Below are 16,731 nucleotides of genomic sequence, written 5' to 3'. Positions count from 1 at the left end.
TATTATAAGGTTTATAAAGAGAAAACAGCGTTTACAAAAATTCTATCCATATACATCATTAGGCGGCAGCTGAGCTGCCACGAGCACCTGCACCAGATGCAACAAGCTCAATTTGTTCCCCCGAGAGTTTAATTTCGGGAAGTGGCAAGTCTCCGGCTTGAGGTGGTGGTGGCAGGAAACCGACTTTGTTGAGAAAGGCAATGTAAATGCCAATCTGCTCGGGAGTAGCGCCCTTACCTGCAGAACAGTCTTCACCAATGATCTTGGCATCTTTCTTTAGGGAAACAACAGCATTTGAGTCGTCCAGCTCGGGGGCCTTTGTATTTTCAGGCAGATTGTCCAAAACCATGTGCAGTAGTGGGTACAATGCGTTCTCTTCTAAGCCCTTCATGACAGACTCTTCCAAGGTTTTCTTCCAAACGTCGTAGCTAACAACTTCAACAGGGTAGCCATACTTCTCCAATTCGCTCAAATAGTCCTTGAATAGACAGCGGGGGTGTGCGGTAACATGCGCGACTGTCAAAGCATCTTCCTTTGGTGGAGTGAGTGCCGTAGCAGTAACTACGCGAGCGACCTGGTCGACTGGCACCATATTGACAGTGTTTCTTACGTCAGGAATCTTACCCAGTTGGACAACACCCTTCAGGAAACGTAGCAAGAAATCGTCAGTGTTTGAGGAACCATTAGAAGAAGCACCGGTGACATAGCCGGGTCTAACTATGCAGCCCCTCAGGCCGCGTTCGCCAGCACGTCTTATAATGTACTCAGCTGCCCACTTCGATTGACCGTAGCCACCTGTCAGACCAGTTGCAGACCCCATGAGGTCGTCGCCTTCCAGGAGACCTTTCCCTTCCGTGGCCAGCTTGTCAGAAAGCTCAAAGTAGTGGGGAGTGTCGATGGTGGATGTGGAAGACACAAAGTTGAAGTACTTTGGCTTGTTAGATGCAGCCAGGTTCATGACATTAATCGTCGAGACAACGTTAGGATCTCTCAACTTGGCATATGGGTAGACCCAGTGAACCAAAGCACCGTTGTGGATAATAACGTCAACCTCCTTTGTAAGCTGCTCCCATTTGGCACTGTCCATGCCAAATTGCTCCTTAGACAAGTCGCCAAGCACAACCTGGATGCGAGAGGCAAAGTCGTCCGACCAAGTGCCGTAAATCACACCGGCCTTCTTTAGACGATCCATAGCGGAAGCCTCGTCTTTCGCACGAACATGCGCAAAAACCTTGATAGTGTAGGGCGACGCTGAGCGATTGAGGAGGTCAGCGAGAATATAGGAGCCCAAGAAACCGGTAACACCGGTGACAAAGACATTCAAGATGCCAGAGCCCTCTTCGGGAAGAGGGTCACGGGAGGGGTAGGCCTTGGAAAGCGAACTTTCCACGAGCTTCTTGGCATCGCCGTAGTAGTCGGCGGTGGCCGCCTCGACGCCGGGGTCGGCGCTTGATTCTGTTGTTCTTGCTCTTGCAACCTCGCCGGCAAAGAGCTTGATCGTTGGGTATTTGAAGATCGTGCCTAGAGGCAAGTCGACGTCGAGTTTGTTTCTGAGAGAGAAGATCATTCTGGTAGCGAGAATAGAGTGTCCACCAAGGTCAAAGAACGAGTCATCGGGAGAAATGGAGGCTGGTCTGGTTGGCAGCACCTCGAGCCACAAGTCGCGAACCTCGCGCTCCACAGGGGTGAATTCGGAGTCGTCAACATCCATGGAGGAGTTCTCGGCGACAGTAGCCAACTGCTTTGCAGTTGGGAACTGCAATTTGGGCTTGTCAACTTTACCGTTTGGATTCAAAGGCAGTTTTTCAAGCACCACAATGACAGAAGGAATAGCGTAGCTTGCAAGGCGTTTCTTCAAAGATTCTTTGATGTCTTTGGCAAGGAGTCTGAACTTGATCAAACCCTTGACGACTGGGTCTTGGGCCGCATCTTCGCTGATCTCGGACTCAAAACGCGACAGCTCCTCAGGCTTGTCGAAACGAGGAACCATAAAGGTGATCAGGGTAGGCTCGTTCTCGCTGTTCTTACGGACCAGCGTGATGTTCTCGCGGACCAGCGGGTGCTGAGAGATGTGGGTGTCGATCTCCCCGAGCTCGATTCTGAAGCCACGGATCTTGACCTGGTCGTCCGCACGGCCGCAGCACTCGCAGTTGCCGTCTGGGGTGTAGCGCCCGAGATCACCGGTTCTGTAGAGGCGGTCACGGGGGCCCAGCCAGAATTGTCTCCAGGGCTCGTCGCCGCCCTTGTCCAGGGCGTCCCAGTGGTGGGGGTCCACGAACCAGTTCTGGACAAACTTCTCCTTGTTCAGGTCAGGCAGCCCACGATAGCCCTCGGCAAGGCCGCCGGCGCGCACGTAGATCTCGCCCACCTCGCCGATGCCACAGACTTGAGTTCTGTCGTTTCTGTTGACGACCAAGAGCTGCACGTTGAGCATACCTTTGCCCGCAGGCATCACGTCCTTGAGGCGCTTGAGGAAGTCGGGGTCCTCCGACCGCGATTTGACCTCGAAGAACGACACGGCACGCTGCGTCTCAGTCGTACCATACATGTTGACAATGCGGACGTTTTCCGCCAGCGTTTGCAGGCGCAGACAGTCTCTCTTGGTCAGGATGTCACCAACGAAGAACGCGTGGTGCAGTGCGGGGAATGGCGTCGTGGCCTGCGCAGTAAGCAGCTGGCCCATGGCGGGCGTCAGGTGCGTCACAGTTGCGCCGTACTTGCTCATCCACTCGGCGAGCTGGCCGGGCGTCCCGATGTCGTCCTGCGTTGGCACCAGCAGCTGCGCACCCAAAAAGAGCGGCGTGAACATGTCACGCTGGATAGGGTCGTGCGCGATACCGGACAGCATCGTGAACTTGTCATTTTCGGAGAGGTTAAACTGGCGCGCCATCCAGCTGAAGTAGTAGGCCAGTGAGAAGTGGCGGCCCAGCACACCCTTGGGAATACCCTCGGACCCGGAAGTGAACGACAGCGTGGGGTTGCTGTCGGGCCCGACTACGACGCCTGTGCGCGTGTCGCACAGGCCCGTGAAGGGTGCGAGACAGTCCTCGGCGCTGCCAGCGGCGGCGCCGCCTAAAACACGGCCGTGGTCCTGGATCGCCACGGCGGGGATCCGCGACACCACGTCAAGCTCGCGCGAGATGTAGTCTTCGACGTACTGGTCGAGCTGGCCGGCCGCGCGAATCACGATAAGACCGCGGGGCCGCGCGACACCCAGGTACACGGTCTGCCTGGCGGGTGGATACGCAGGGTCGATGACGGAAAACGTCGCTCCGGCCTTGAGCACACCCAGCACGCACACCATGAGGTCAACACCACGCGACGAGTAGATCATCACGACGTCGCCACGCTTGACGCCCGTGCGCACCAGGTAGTGCGCCACGACGTTGGACGCGCGGTTGATGTCCTGGTAGGTGAAGACGCGCGAGGCCGCGCCAGAGTTGCCCGGCGTCTCGACGACGCAGGTACGCTCTGGGAACCGCTCCGCGTTGTCCTGGAAGATGTCGTGGATGCAGCCGGCGAAGTCGCACCAGCCCAGGTCCACGGTTGGGTCCGGCAGCACGTCTGTGCTGGAGGCCGTGACGAGCGGCACCGCGCCCACGCGCTGCGAGTCGTCCTGCAGCACGCGCGACACAAACTGCGTGAACTGGTCGAGCAGGATCGCGATGCGGCGCTCGGAGAACAGCAGCGCGTTGTACGCAATGCCCACGGTCGCGCCGCCGTCGCGCACGCTCAGCACCGCGTCTAGTCGCTGCGTGCGGAACTCGCCGCCCAGTGACACCGGCGCGTCCTGCACGCACGCGAGCCGGAACAGCTGTGGCGCGAGCTCGACGCCCTGCGCGCGCTGAACATGCTCAGCCAGCGCGTCGAAGCATACCGCGGGGCGCTGCTCAGCGGCGCGCAGCGCGCGCGCCGCGGCCTCGTACGCCTGTGCGAACGTCCAGTCCGCCTGCACTGTGAATCTTGCGACCTTGCGCTCGCTAACCAGCAGCACTATGTCGTCGTCGCCTGTCAGCCGGAGTACCAGCGACGCCCACGCGGCGACCGCCGCAGTGTACGCGTCCTTGCCGTGCGGCAGCGCCAGCTGCGGCACCTGAGCCAGCTGCTCGCGCTGCTCCACGAGGGGCTCGCTGTGCGGACGCAGGAAGTCGTGCGGCAGCACGCTGAGCGTCGGGTTGTCCAGGATCTGGGCCCACTGTTGCAGGGCCTGCTGTTCGGAGGAAACTTGGTGGTCTTGACCACTCATTTGCATGCGCTAGAGTGTATGAGGGGAAAGTGCGTCTATAGCGAGCCTGGAATACCTCGTGCCGGGGCTCTGCTTGCACACCTTGCGCTCTTTTATAGATGGTCCTGGTCGATGTGACGACGCTGGAAATTCCAGTGGGAACTTTTTTTATGCGAGGAACACCACCACGGCGACGAACTGTGAGTCAAAGGGCACGCATGGCGCGCGCGTGCGAGCCACGAGAGTTGCGAATTGCGATCTGCGGTCCTCACGCTGTGCTCGCGTCGTTCGCGCCAAGTTCCTGTGCCAACGGCGCGCTCTAAGACCCTGCGCGAGTGCGCATGCTACGAGGCCCGCGAAAACTACGAGTTACAGGCGCCGCCGCGACCCCAAAGCTCCGGGGCACACCCCGCGCGCTCGCGGGGGGCCGCTGGGCGCGCGGCGGCCGCCCAGTGGCACCCATGGGACGCGTTAGAGCCCGCTGGCACGGGCCCAATAACGATACCGTCTAAAGTGATGCTAATTAGTCGTGGGCAACGCGCTGGGTGGGCGTCCCGCTCCCGCCCTGCGCCCAGCGTCCGCCGGCTTGAATACAGCGGCGTGCGTGGCGACTCGCGGCGTGCCTGGCACGCCGCTCGTGGCCCCGCGCGCCTCGCTCGTCGCCCAGCAAGAAAGCTGTGGAAGTTTTTCGAACTGGGGAAAATTTCATTCCAAGACAAATTTCAGGTATATAAAGGGGCCCAGGGAATGGAGTGCTAAAAGACGTTCAGCAGAAGAGAAGAGGATTCCCGATTTCTGCTCCCAAAGATAGCAGCGTTTGCCGAGAAGATCCGATATTGCTGAGTAGGCGCGCTTGTAAGTTTTGACAAGCGAGTTAGAGACAGTTCACCCCGAGAAACGCCGTATTTATAGCACAATGTCTGCGACAACCGAAAACGCCGCATCGCCCGTGGAGGCGCCCGTGGAGGCGCCCGTGGATGCGTCCGCTGGCGCCGCCACCGGTACCGCCGCCGCAGCGCCCGTGGAGTCGGGCAGCGCGGCCCCCCGCAGCAAGGTGGATCCCGAAACCACGATCTTCATCGGAAACGTGGCGCGCGACTGCCAGGAAGAGGACCTGAAGAAGGTGTTCGAGGAGGACGTGGAGGTGGAGATCCCCTCGGTGAAGAGCGGGCGCCTGTTCAAGCAGCGCTACGCGTTCGTGAAGTTCCCACACAAGATTGACTTCGACGCGGTCAAGGCCAAGTACGACAAGACCGTAATCAAGGAGCGCGGGATCTACATCCGCCGCGCGCAGACTGAGGAGGAGCGCGACGCCAAGCGCAAGGCTCGCGCCGAGAGGCCCAGGAAGGCCGCCGCCGCCACTACGGGCGGCTCGGCAGAGGCTGAAACGCCCGCCAGCGCAGGTGAGGCCGCGACCGACGCTGCAGACGCAGCGTCAGGCGTGTCCGGCGCGGGCAAGAAGCCCGCGCGCTCTGCGGTGCCCGCGCCCCCCAAGCGCCAGGAGAGGCCCCGCGTGCCGCTAGAGACCATGGAGCGCTCCACCGACACGCTCTACGTCAACAACGTGCCATATTTTGCGACCAAGGAGGAGCTGGCAGAGTTCTTCGGCACCACGCCCGAGCTCGTCGTGCTGCCTCTCCGGAGGATGCGCAACGTCAAGACCAAGCAATTCTTTTATTCCAAGCGTATGAACAGGGGCATCGCCTTCGTTACCTTTGAGAACTGTGCGGACATCGCGCAGAAGGTCCAGGAGTTCCAGGGTAAGTCGCTCAACGACCGCGAGCTGGCCGTCGATGTGGCCGCACTAAAGCCCCCACGCGAGGACCAGAAGCCGCAGGACGCCGAGCAGCCCGCACAGGCCACGGAGCCAGAGCAGTCGACACAGTCGACACAGTCCGCGGAGCCCGCGAAGCCCGCGGAGCCTGTCGCCGCCTCGCAGCAGGACTCCCCCGCGGCCTAGGATACAGGGACTCCGGCTTCTGCCGCGCCGCCTAGTTGCTAATGTCTAATGAATACTGCAACGGCTTTTTTAGAAGCTTGTAACGAATTGTACATAACTTTAAAAGAAAACGCCATTCCTACCGCGTGGCGCGGTGCTCGCGCAGGCTCGTCGTGTGAGTCCGCCGTGTGTGCTTGCCTTGTTTGCGTGTGTGTGCTCTCTGCGTGCACTCATTGCTTCCCTTTTACAAGAGCTTTGTGCTCGTTCGGGCTGGTCTTTCGCACCAACCACCTCAAAAAGCCACCTGCACCGATGGCCGGCAGCGACCTGCGCACCGTGAGGTTTATAAATACGCAGCTCCTGGGCCGCAGACGCCCCACCGTGGAGCTCGTCTCCGAGGACGAGCACGACCTTCAAGAGGACCCTGCCATCGCCATGAACTCGCTGAGCACCGAGACCACCGCGGACCGCGAGGAAGTGCTCTTCGACTGCGCGGAGCTGTACGAGGCCCTGGCAGACGTGGAGCCCACGCTGTTCAAGCACGCGCACCGCAGCTATCTGGACTATGCGCTGGGCCACCCGCTGCCGCCGCAGATGAAGGCGCTCGACGCCTCGCAGCCGTGGCTCCTGTACTGGACAGCGTGCGCGCTGCGACTAATGGACCCACAATGGCTCACGCAAGACGTGCAGCGCAAGATGGTCCACAAGCTGGCGCTGTGCGCACTGGACTCGGGCCCCTACTGCGGCGGGTTCGGCCAGCAAGCGCACCTTGTGTGCAACTACGCGGCCATCAACGCCCTCGCGCTGTGCGACAACATCGACGGCTGCTGGGCGTCCATTAAGCGTGAGGGGATCTACGAGTGGCTACTGACGCTCAAGATGCCCGGCGGCGGGTTCCGCACCGGCGCCCTGCTGGGCGAGTGCGACTCCCGCTCCACGTACTGCGCGCTCAGCGTGGCGTCCATGCTCGGGGTACTGACCCCGGAGCTGTGCGAGGGCGTCGAGGCCTTCCTGCTCCGGTGCCAGACCTACGAGGGCGGATTCGGCGCCTGTCCGCACGAGGACGAGGCCCACGGGGGCTACACCTTCTGCGCGGCCGCGGGCCTGGCTATTCTCGGCTCGCTGCGCAAGTGCGACACGGCCAAGCTGCTTGACTGGTGCAGCGCGCGCCAGACCAATGAGGAGAAGGGCCTCTCGGGCAGGAGCAACAAGCTCGTCGACGGCTGCTACAGCTACTGGGTCGGCGCTGTCGCCGCGATTTTAGAGGCCTACGGGCTTGGCGAAAGCATCGACAAAAGCCAGTTGCGGGAGTACATTCTCAAGTGCTGCCAGAGCAAAGAAAGGCCGGGCCTGAGGGACAAACCAGGCAAGTCTCCCGACTACTATCACACTGCCTACGTGCTCATGGGGCTCTCCGCGACGGAGTACTCGTTCTCGGTGCGCGACTGCCCGCAACGCATACAGAGCGCGCGCCTCGTCGAGCAGCCCGACGTCGAGCCCGTCAACCCCATCTTTGGGCTCCCAATCGACGTCTTGGCAAGGTTCGTGGACTACAACGCAGCGCGTTAGTATACATATCTAAGTACGGATCTTTATTGAAGTTCATGTTGGATCATCTCATCTTCCCCTGGAAAACGACTTCTACAAACGGAACACACCAGTATCAACACCTCGCTAGGCTATACCAAGAGCCAGAGACGATTCATGGACTTCTTTCAGAGGCTACTGCGCTCCAGAGAGCAGGGCTTCTCGCAAATTCCAGGCTCTTTCCCTGAGAGCGAAGAACACGGCAACAGCACGCCCCCGCAGCACAGAACGCCGCTCGAGTCCGTCTTGCGGGCCTGCCTGGGCGTACCGCTGTGGCTACTATACCATCTTTTCTCCTTCCTAGCTCTCGCGGTGAGCCTGCTGAGGCCCTTGAACCGCGTCTACGGCTTCTACAACCGAAAGAACAGAACCCTCAGCCACGAGGACGCTCTGTCTGTGCTCATCGACGCTTTATCGCTCGAGTATTCGTCGTCCAGCGCCGGCAACGCAGATGAGCAGAGCGCACTCCGTGACTCGTTCAGCTTTGCATCCGTATACGGCCTCGAGAACGCCGTGCTCTCGTCCTACATCCAGCGCGGGTACGCGCAGCTGCTCAAGGCTGCCTCCGAGCAGGGAAAGTTCGCAATCATATACTTGCACAACCCTCTCGCTGACGACTGCGGGCAGTACCTCAGTAAGATCCTGTGCACGGAGCGGTTCGTGAACCTCGCGCAAAAGTACGAGACGCTGCTGTGGTTCGGGGACGTCACGGTCTCCGAGGGTCTGCAGGTCGCCAACAGTCTGAAAGTCAGGCAATTTCCCTTTCTGGGGCTACTAGCCATGAAAAGCGGGAGCAAGATCGAGCTGATCGAGCGGCTGGAGGGCGAGCTGCTCACGTATTCCCTGGACTCGCTTGAGGCCAAACTGGCCAAGTTCTACCCCCGTCTCATCGAGCTGCGGCAGCAGCATCAGAATACTGAGCTGCGAAGGCTCATGCGCGAGCAGCAAGACTCGAGATTTCAAGAGTCTCTCCGTCAAGACCAGGAGCGCGACCGCCGCCAGGAAGCGGCGCGCCAGAGAGAGGCAGAGGAGCGGCACGAACAAGGGCTCAAGAAGCAGTGGCTTCTGTGGCGCAGGTCTGTGCTGGCCGACGCGCCAACAAGCATGGAGAGTGCGTGCAAAGTGGCCATCAGGACCGCCGCGAATGGGCGCGTGGTGCAAAAGTTTGACGCTTCCCTCCCTGTGGAGGAGATCTACGCCTACGTCGAGCTTCTGAGCCAGGGGATGCTGGAAACGCAGCGCGATCCGCACAGCAGTCTCCAAAAACCAGACTACGAGTATCGGTATCCATTCATGCTCATCACGCCGGTACCGCGCGTGGAGCTCGACCCGCAGGCCATCATACGCGATGTCGAAGTGATCTACCCTTCCGGTAACATAGTTATGGAATCATTAGAATAGTAGACAGGAACGTACGTAGTAAGCTCGCGGCGCAGTGCTGCTCTACACACTCACTTTCTCTGAGACTTCTTGGCCTTGGCCTTCTTCTTCTTCTTTTTGACAAGGCCCACCATCCCGGACTTTATCGCTGCCGAATAGTCCTTCCAGAACTTATCCAGCGCCTCGGCCTTCACTACCGTGGAGTGTTTTATTACGCCCTCGCCCGATCCTTTCTTGAGTCTGACCAGCACGTCGTACTGCTTGTTGTTAGCGTTCTGGGGAACCTTGGTAAACTGCGACTTCTTTGATACGTCGAACTGGGGCAGCTCTGAAGCATTGAACTCGTCGTTGCCCTCCACTGGGTCCTGTGTTACCAGTCTCTTGACAGAAAGGTTTATTGAGTTCTGGCCCTCGTTTGCCAGCGCAAAAACGTCTGGCACAGCTTTCAAAAACTCCTCAGGAGTCGAGTGTGGCGATGTGCTCATAGTGGGGTCAGTGGCCGGTTCTGTCGCTGTGCAGTCTTCGCGTTTCGCTTGCACGATCGAAAAGATCTTTGCCGTTCAAGTTTTGGTGATGCTCTTATAATAAACGTACTCTACGATGAGCGCGGGCCGCCCAACCAGCGAAGAAGAGCTGGACCAGGTGGCGATACCGGCAATATAGCGTCCCAGAACCACCAGTATGGTAATCCAGTAACACTAGCTTCGCTCTCTGTTTCGGTTCGTTCCGAATCTTACATTGGAACCTTAGTAATTTATTCAAGAGGTGGGTTGGATAGACAGAGAACAAGACAGTTCGGCCGAAACGGTCAGACAATTGTTTCTCATGCGCGTGTGCGTTGGTTCCTGGTTCGCGCGACGCTTTATGCTGGCCACGCGCGGGAACGCCAGGACCTCTAGAGCCCGCAACAGCGCTGTGGCACTGGCAACAGGATGTCAGTAAGGCAGTGCTCCAAGCTGCGCGCTAACGGGAAAGAGCACAATTGCCAGAACTTTGGCGTTTTTTAAAGTCGCTGTGGAAACAAGCAGATGGCCGGCTCGTCTAGTTCCAGCTCGATTTCCTCAAGCATGGGCATACTCGGCGAACGTCGAACGAAAGTCGCGGTGCCCTTCGCCGGACTAACCCCAGCATTCCAGAAGAGAGCCGGCAGCCCCAGGCGATGAATCCGGGCCTCCTTCTTGCGTTGCTGGTTGGTCTTGCCTTCCGCAGATGCTTTTTCCGGTTCGGACTTGCCCGACGACTGAAATAGATTGCACCGGACCCAAAATACACCGTAAAGCGCTTGATAACTCCCCAGAAAGGGATCGTCGCAGCAGTATTCGATACAGCAGCATTGCTACTCTGCCGGTTCGATGCCAGCAGCATCTGGCTAACAATGAAGAGTTTCTCATCGTCGGCGTTACGTAATCAACTGGATTTCTTCAGCTTAAAGTGGACATTGAAGAGGGGAGACTGTTTGGTTTGTGATAAGAAAACATGAAGAGCCTCCCCGTCAGGTACTTCTCTGTCTCCGCTAGAAGGCTAGATACCAAGTGAGCGAAGTTCCTTCCGACAGCAAGCGTCTTTCGCCCACAAGCCGTTCAGTTATCGGCTTTGTTGACGTGATCTTGCCTCAAGATCTCACATACGCTCCAGAACCAGAATGGCGCCTCCTTCAAGATCCCAGCTGCTCAGCTGCTTCATAGGAAGCAACATCGTCGCGCTAGGCGCGGGAACCCCCTACCTGTACAGCTTCTACGCGCCGCAGCTGCTGGAACGGTGCCACATCCCTGTATCCCAGTCGAGCACTCTTTCGTTTGCGCTGACCATCGGCTCCGCTGCTCTCGGTTTCATCGCCGGTCTTGTGATCGACAGGCACTCTCCACAGCTCTCGTGTGGTATAGGCGCGGTGTGTACGTTCCTCGCGTATTGGATCCTCCGGTTTTGCTATGTGCACGAGATAGCTAGCATCATGCTGGTATCGCTGGCCCTGGCCCTGGTCGGGTTCGGCTCGGTGTCGGGGTTCTATGCGTCCGTGAAGTGTTGCACCACCAATTTCCCGCGCCATAGAGGTACTGCGGGCGCATTTCCCGTCTCGCTGTACGCGTTAGCAGGTCTAGTGTATTCGTCGCTGTGCGCGTGGCTCTTTGGAGACCGTATGGACGCGGTTTTCACGGTCCTGATGTATATGTGTTCGGCAATGATCCTTACCGGGTGCTTCACCTTGAGGATCATGGTGGGACATACTCGCCCAAAAAAAAGGAGGCAATCTTCAGTCATCGACACCAGCAGCTCCTCCAATGTGAGAGTAAACCAGGAGTCCAGTAGCGAGCAATTAGCTCAGCCAATATTCATTCAAAACAAACCCGCGAAAAGCGCATCTCGCGGCTCGTTCGGAAATTATCAAGCGATGAGCAGCAGGTCGTCGTCACAAGTATCGGGCTCTGTCGAATCCTTCGATTCCCAAAACTCAACTTTCAAACGAACCTCTTCATTTGCGTGGGCCAGGGACCTTCCCGGCTCTTTGTCTTTTTGGGGGTTTGGCCGGGTGCGGCCATCGGACACCGACCTCAGCCGTGCTCCAAGGGCTTCTAGTGGCAGCCTTTCGCAACTAAATGCCGAACGATCTGGCCAGATACCTGCCAACTTTTTAGAACCATCCCAAGCTCCCAGGTCACCGGTAACTGCTAGTAGACGCGATTCTCTGCTAAAAAACTCTCCACCTCCCACCCCCTCTGCTCCTGCTGAGCCAGATGTCTTAGTTTTTGAACCAAACAATGTTGAAAAGTCTACCTACAAAGACAGTCACCTCTACCAAACAATTACGAAGCCAAAATACGTTGCATATTATCTGATATTAGCTACCCTCCAAGGTATTGGGCAGACATATATTTATTCGGTCGGTTTTGTCATAGAAGCCCTTGTCCACGCGAATCCTGACGAGAAGGTCAACGCAAAAGCGATACAATCTCTTCAAGTCTCCATTATATCTGTAATGTCTTTCGCGGGAAGGCTGTCAGCGGGACCTGTTTCGGATTTGCTTGTCAAGAGATTAAAAGCCCAAAGAGAGTGGTGTGTATTACTGGCATGCGTACTTATGTACTATGGGTCAAACAAGCTCCTCTCAGATACAGTGACCATCAAGGGCATGCTGGGGCCGCAGAGCATTTCATTCATTCGCAATGTTTCTCTGACTTCGCTCATAATCGGCTATGCGTTTGGCGTCACTTTTGGAACTTTTCCAGCTATCATAGCTGACCAATTTGGTACCGAAGGGTTTAGTACAATTTGGGGCCTAACTACAACTGGAGGCATTATAAGCGTGAAACTGTTTTCGGGGATATTTGCTAGAGACTTTTCCAATAACACGGAGCCAAATGAGGCTTTCTGTGAGAAGGGAACACTATGCTACACTCATACATTTCATGTGCTCGCACATTTGGCAACTGCCGTTGGCGTCGTGAGTATAGCGTTGATCTTTGTTAGATATATGAAGAAGAGATTTAAGGGTGAGCGCATGCATCATGCTGCTGAGTTTATTATCGACGAAGACGCAGAAGCTGGGAGTAAGTAAAAGGTTGAAGAAAAAGCTTCCAGAAGCAAACATGCCCTGTCGATGGGGAAATCATTTTTCTCGGAATGTAGAAAGAGCCACATTACTGTATTATAGAATTTACATATAGGTCATGGGCTAAAGTTTAGTTGTGTAAGTGCTTTAAAGGATTTCAGTGTGAGAGCGGTGTTCAACGCTCATGACAGATCCCCCGTTGTCCAGAACTTCCTTTACGACATCAAAAGGAAGCTCATTCCCGTTTTGATCAACAAACTTTTTGTTGCCAGGGGCAGCGATTATTTCGTCAACATCAAAGTCCTCGGGAATGGCTTGCTGCGCGTTTGGAGCTTGTTGTGCGACTGTAGGCTGAGAGTCGGCGCCAGCGGCTAGGGTGTTAGATGGAGATACAGGCTGGTGCGCTTGTTCTGTTTCTAGCTTTTTGTAATCTTCATATGACGACAAAAAGTTGTGGCAAGGGTAGTCCCATCCAGAAAGCCACTTTGACTTCTGGCAAAGCTCGTTGGTCCACGGAGTTCCGTAAATCAAGGCCCGGTATGACACAAAGAAGTAAACAACGGCGCTCAGGAAGGCCCCGGCAATGGCGTAACCGACCGTTTCTCTTTTACGGAAAACATATGTTACCGTTATTTCCATAGCGTGAGCAAGGGCCAAAATCCCAAAGTAGTAAGCGGCCAAGTAGTGGTGCAAAAACAGTTGGCGTCCCATTAAGAACGATGGGATGTAATGCAGCACGTAACCCAACAGATAGTGAATGGTTTGGACATGGAAGTTAACCACCTTGGCATCTTGCAAGATTGGTTTGCCCAATTGCCAGGCCAGGAGCTCGTAACCGACAAGCAAACCAAAAATAGCAATGAACGCTGTAACAGACCACCAGACAATAGCATTACCAAGCAGGTAGACCTGCTTGTGGTCATGGCCCCAGTAATTGATGCCTCTTAGGAGGAATGGCCAAGAATGTGGCTTGGACTCGTAGATGTGAGGTTCATTCAAATTTTTGTTAATATGCCACATCTTTTGATGTGACTCAACTAGCTTTTCCAAGAAAGTTGGCTCCTTGTAAGACACACGCTCGGAGGTTTCGTTCAACAGAGGGTGCGAGTTACCTTCGATATACCACAGCGTCAAATGAGGTTTACCCTGGCTTGCGCAAGTAACTTCTTGTTGCTCAAAGCCCCACTTAGGCAGCTTGACTTCATGCGAGAACAAATGGCAGTTCATAATGGTGTGCTTTAGTCTGAATTTAGTCTCTAGCGCCTTGACACGTTCTTGTGCCTCGCCCGGGGCGGTGGCGTCCTTGTCAATCTCAATGGCCCAGTTGTCGTTTCCGTCACCCTCGAAACCGTCGAAGCCGTAGCAGGAAACCTCCTTTTGCCAGTCAGCACTCTCGGAAACAGGGGCCTTGTGGTCATGGGAATGTAGTCTGCGTTGAGAGATGACGTGCTTCAATTTAATGATAGTTCCGTCCTTAAGGCCTTCGAAGGAGGTCACTGGAGTATTAGGCTTGTCATGCAACTCAATGAGCCAGTCATTGTTGCCGTCCAAGTGAGGGTAAAGAGTAACTTGCTGTTGCTGAGAACCCTTCTCGTACATGTGGTCATGAGAGTGCAAGTAACCACCCATTGTGGCGATGTGACGAATAGATACAGTAGATCCGATGCCGACATCTGCCAAAATGTTTTGTGGGATGGTGTTTCCTTGCAAGGTTGTTCTGAATGCTGACGAGAAAAACCCGGCGCCATCGGAATGGATAGTTAAGCACTTGAAATGGACATAGAAGAAAAAGACGTAAATCACAAGGGGAATGACTAGGAGGAAAGAAAACTTGCGGACGGCCTCTCTAACGGTTTTCCTGATAGGCTTAGACAAATCCCCGATCATGAACCAGAGTCTCCAGACACACAAGATTCCGACCCAGGCGATAGTGAATAGTCCAACCCACTTGGCGGACAAAGCCATTCCAAGCGCAAGGCCAGTGCTCAGCAACGCTTTCTGAGAATTCCAAGAACCTTGTGGGTAAATCTCGTACTTCTTAAAGGAGTAAACGGCGGATGCGATGAAGAATAGAAGAGGCGCATCTAGAAGGATATATCTGGAGATGGTGACGTAACTGTTTTCCACCGCGAAGCACAAAGAAGCAATGAACGCGATTGGAACTCTAACGCCGGAGCAACGCAGCGTCATGTACATCAGAAGCACGGTGAGAGTACCTAGAACGGCTGGGAAAAGTCTCATGAAGAAGTATGGGGTGGTCGCGGGGAACATCTGGCCGATACTTTCAAAGTCAAAGTCGCCAGTGAAACCTGCAATTGAGCCGATAGCTGCGAAGAGCATCTTGGCCAATGGTGGGTGAACATCCATGAAGAAAACACCCTTGATGTACTTGGAAGCGAAACCACCGAAGTGAACCTCGTCGAAAACAACGGAGTTAGGGTACGAAAGCCCGTAAAGTCTCACAAAGGCAGTTACGAGAAGCAGAACAGCGATTGTCAACTTTTCCTTCGCTGACTTTGGTGTACGTGACTCGACCAAACTCGAAGGTGGCTCGGTAACGACATATGGCCTCTCTGGTCCCTTGCCGATATTCAGATCGGGAACTGGATCTTGGGACCCAGTTCCTTGAGACTCCGAGTATGCTTTTGGTGGCATTGCACGACTCAGCGGATTGTTTCGGAGCTTTGTTTTGGCTTGGAAAGTAAACTCAAGTCTCGGAAGAACACGTAAATATTGTCAAAAAAATTTGAGCTGAGCGCTCATGTTTTAAGGTCATGTGAACAAAAGCCCGAGAGAGTTGATCATCGCGCCCAGCAGGTTAGGTCTCAAGCCGCTGAACGCGATGGCAATGACTCCGCCTTGTGGCTCTAATGTTCTCTGGCTCACTACTTTGTTAAAACCTGCCCTGCCAAGCTTCCTTCTCGCAAACAATTAGTATAAACAACATTGGCTTCGGCTCAAACCTCTGGGCGGCCAGAGAGATGACGCATTTTGCCCTGCACATTGACAACCGGGAAGGCATATAGTACCTTCTATTTATCTGAGACGTGTCCGACAAAGGTTTGGAGTCCTCGCGTGTTGTGAAATTACTCTGGTGCTCCCTCTTGACCTTCTTGTATTTGTCCCCTAAAGAAAGGCCGAAGTACTGAGGCAGCACTCTACCCACAAGCAGGTACTTTTGCGGTCCAGGACTCCCGTATTCTCGGCTTTAGTCATATTTGAGTTACATCATAAAATATCAGAAGAAACCTTCCAGGAATAGGAGTTTCCGCGAGTAGTGCACAACTCGCATGCGGCTGATGTAGTCATTAGCACTAACTTTCGGGACTAGGTTGAAGCACTAAAATGAGCAAAAGTTGCACAAACGCACAAAAACCGCATTAGTGCTTTCTTTGGTTTTCTGGCTTGAGCATCAGGTATGCTCGCGGGTGTACCGAAACCATGAATGTGACAGATCAGGGCACCCTAAGTAGCATGGTGATTCAAACGTCTAGTACACAGTGATCATTTTATAGGGCATCAATTCGCCTGTCCAGCCGTCAAGAGCGGTGCGCGACCGACAGGAGCCTTCCCATTCAAAGCTTGATAGTTTGTTTCTGTTTATGCTTCCCCGAGGCTACTGTGGCTTCCCGGCTTTCAATGCCAAAGCACGAATGTAGGTATGCTGGCATCCATAATTACCATGGCAGACGAAAACCAGAGCCCGCTATTACCATGACTAAGAGCAGCTAGCGGGCCCTGAACTACTACATATCTTCTTGAAGGGGGGGGTGGGGTTAGTTTCGACGCTGTATTCATATGTACGCCCGCGTTAAAGTCGAATTACAAAAGGCACTTTTCTGATCATGATGGGCCTAGTGATTATTGGAGCTTGTCATCCAGCACCCCCAGGCCCCCCTCGGTGACCAAACAAGCAACTCTGAGGGCGCCAGTGAGGGTATTTAATGGTTTTATAACTGTCTATACACTGCGAAGTTTGTTTATTACCCGGCCATAGTACGCTAGTGTTTTTAGCCAAAGATCGCTAACTAAGACGTATTCAAGGTGGCAAAC

At 55.3% G+C, this 16,731-nt stretch overlaps 7 protein-coding genes across 7 annotated transcripts; 4 read left to right on the top strand and 3 right to left on the bottom strand.

Annotated features, from left to right (window-relative positions):
- Positions 1–58: 58 nt before the first annotated feature.
- LYS2 (L-aminoadipate-semialdehyde dehydrogenase) lies at positions 59–4,252 on the bottom strand (the record flags this gene model as incomplete). Its single annotated transcript, XM_002554608.1, has 1 exon — positions 59–4,252. One exon carries the CDS (start codon positions 4,250–4,252, stop codon positions 59–61), a length of 4,194 nt encoding a protein of 1,397 aa, XP_002554654.1.
- Positions 4,253–5,141: 889 nt separating this feature from the next.
- KLTH0F10362g (RNA-binding protein) lies at positions 5,142–6,185 on the top strand (the record flags this gene model as incomplete). The annotated part of the gene is made up of 1 exon (XM_002554607.1): positions 5,142–6,185. One exon carries the CDS (start codon positions 5,142–5,144, stop codon positions 6,183–6,185), a length of 1,044 nt encoding a protein of 347 aa, XP_002554653.1.
- Positions 6,186–6,233: 48 nt separating this feature from the next.
- On the top strand, positions 6,234–7,733 carry RAM1 (protein farnesyltransferase; the record flags this gene model as incomplete). Its single annotated transcript, XM_002554606.1, has 1 exon — positions 6,234–7,733. One exon carries the CDS (start codon positions 6,234–6,236, stop codon positions 7,731–7,733), a length of 1,500 nt encoding a protein of 499 aa, XP_002554652.1.
- Positions 7,734–7,868: 135 nt separating this feature from the next.
- On the top strand, positions 7,869–9,152 carry UBX3 (clathrin-mediated endocytosis regulator UBX3; the record flags this gene model as incomplete). Its single annotated transcript, XM_002554605.1, has 1 exon — positions 7,869–9,152. One exon carries the CDS (start codon positions 7,869–7,871, stop codon positions 9,150–9,152), a length of 1,284 nt encoding a protein of 427 aa, XP_002554651.1.
- A 50-nt stretch (positions 9,153–9,202) lies between these two features.
- Positions 9,203–9,616, bottom strand: SRP14 (RNA-binding signal recognition particle subunit SRP14; the record flags this gene model as incomplete). The annotated part of the gene is made up of 1 exon (XM_002554604.1): positions 9,203–9,616. One exon carries the CDS (start codon positions 9,614–9,616, stop codon positions 9,203–9,205), a length of 414 nt encoding a protein of 137 aa, XP_002554650.1.
- Positions 9,617–10,773: 1,157 nt separating this feature from the next.
- KLTH0F10274g (uncharacterized protein) lies at positions 10,774–12,684 on the top strand (the record flags this gene model as incomplete). Its single annotated transcript, XM_002554603.1, has 1 exon — positions 10,774–12,684. The coding sequence occupies one exon, from the start codon at positions 10,774–10,776 to the stop codon at positions 12,682–12,684; it is 1,911 nt and encodes a 636-aa protein (XP_002554649.1).
- A 141-nt stretch (positions 12,685–12,825) lies between these two features.
- On the bottom strand, positions 12,826–15,333 carry PMT1 (dolichyl-phosphate-mannose-protein mannosyltransferase PMT1; the record flags this gene model as incomplete). Its single annotated transcript, XM_002554602.1, has 1 exon — positions 12,826–15,333. One exon carries the CDS (start codon positions 15,331–15,333, stop codon positions 12,826–12,828), a length of 2,508 nt encoding a protein of 835 aa, XP_002554648.1.
- Between the last annotated feature and the right edge of the window lie 1,398 nt (positions 15,334–16,731).

Source organism: Lachancea thermotolerans (assembly GCF_000142805.1).
Source record: "Lachancea thermotolerans CBS 6340 chromosome F complete sequence".
Lineage (NCBI taxonomy): Eukaryota > Fungi > Ascomycota > Saccharomycetes > Saccharomycetales > Saccharomycetaceae > Lachancea > Lachancea thermotolerans.
Note: the sequence above shows the minus strand (reverse complement) of the source record. Positions and strands in the feature narration are given on the sequence as shown.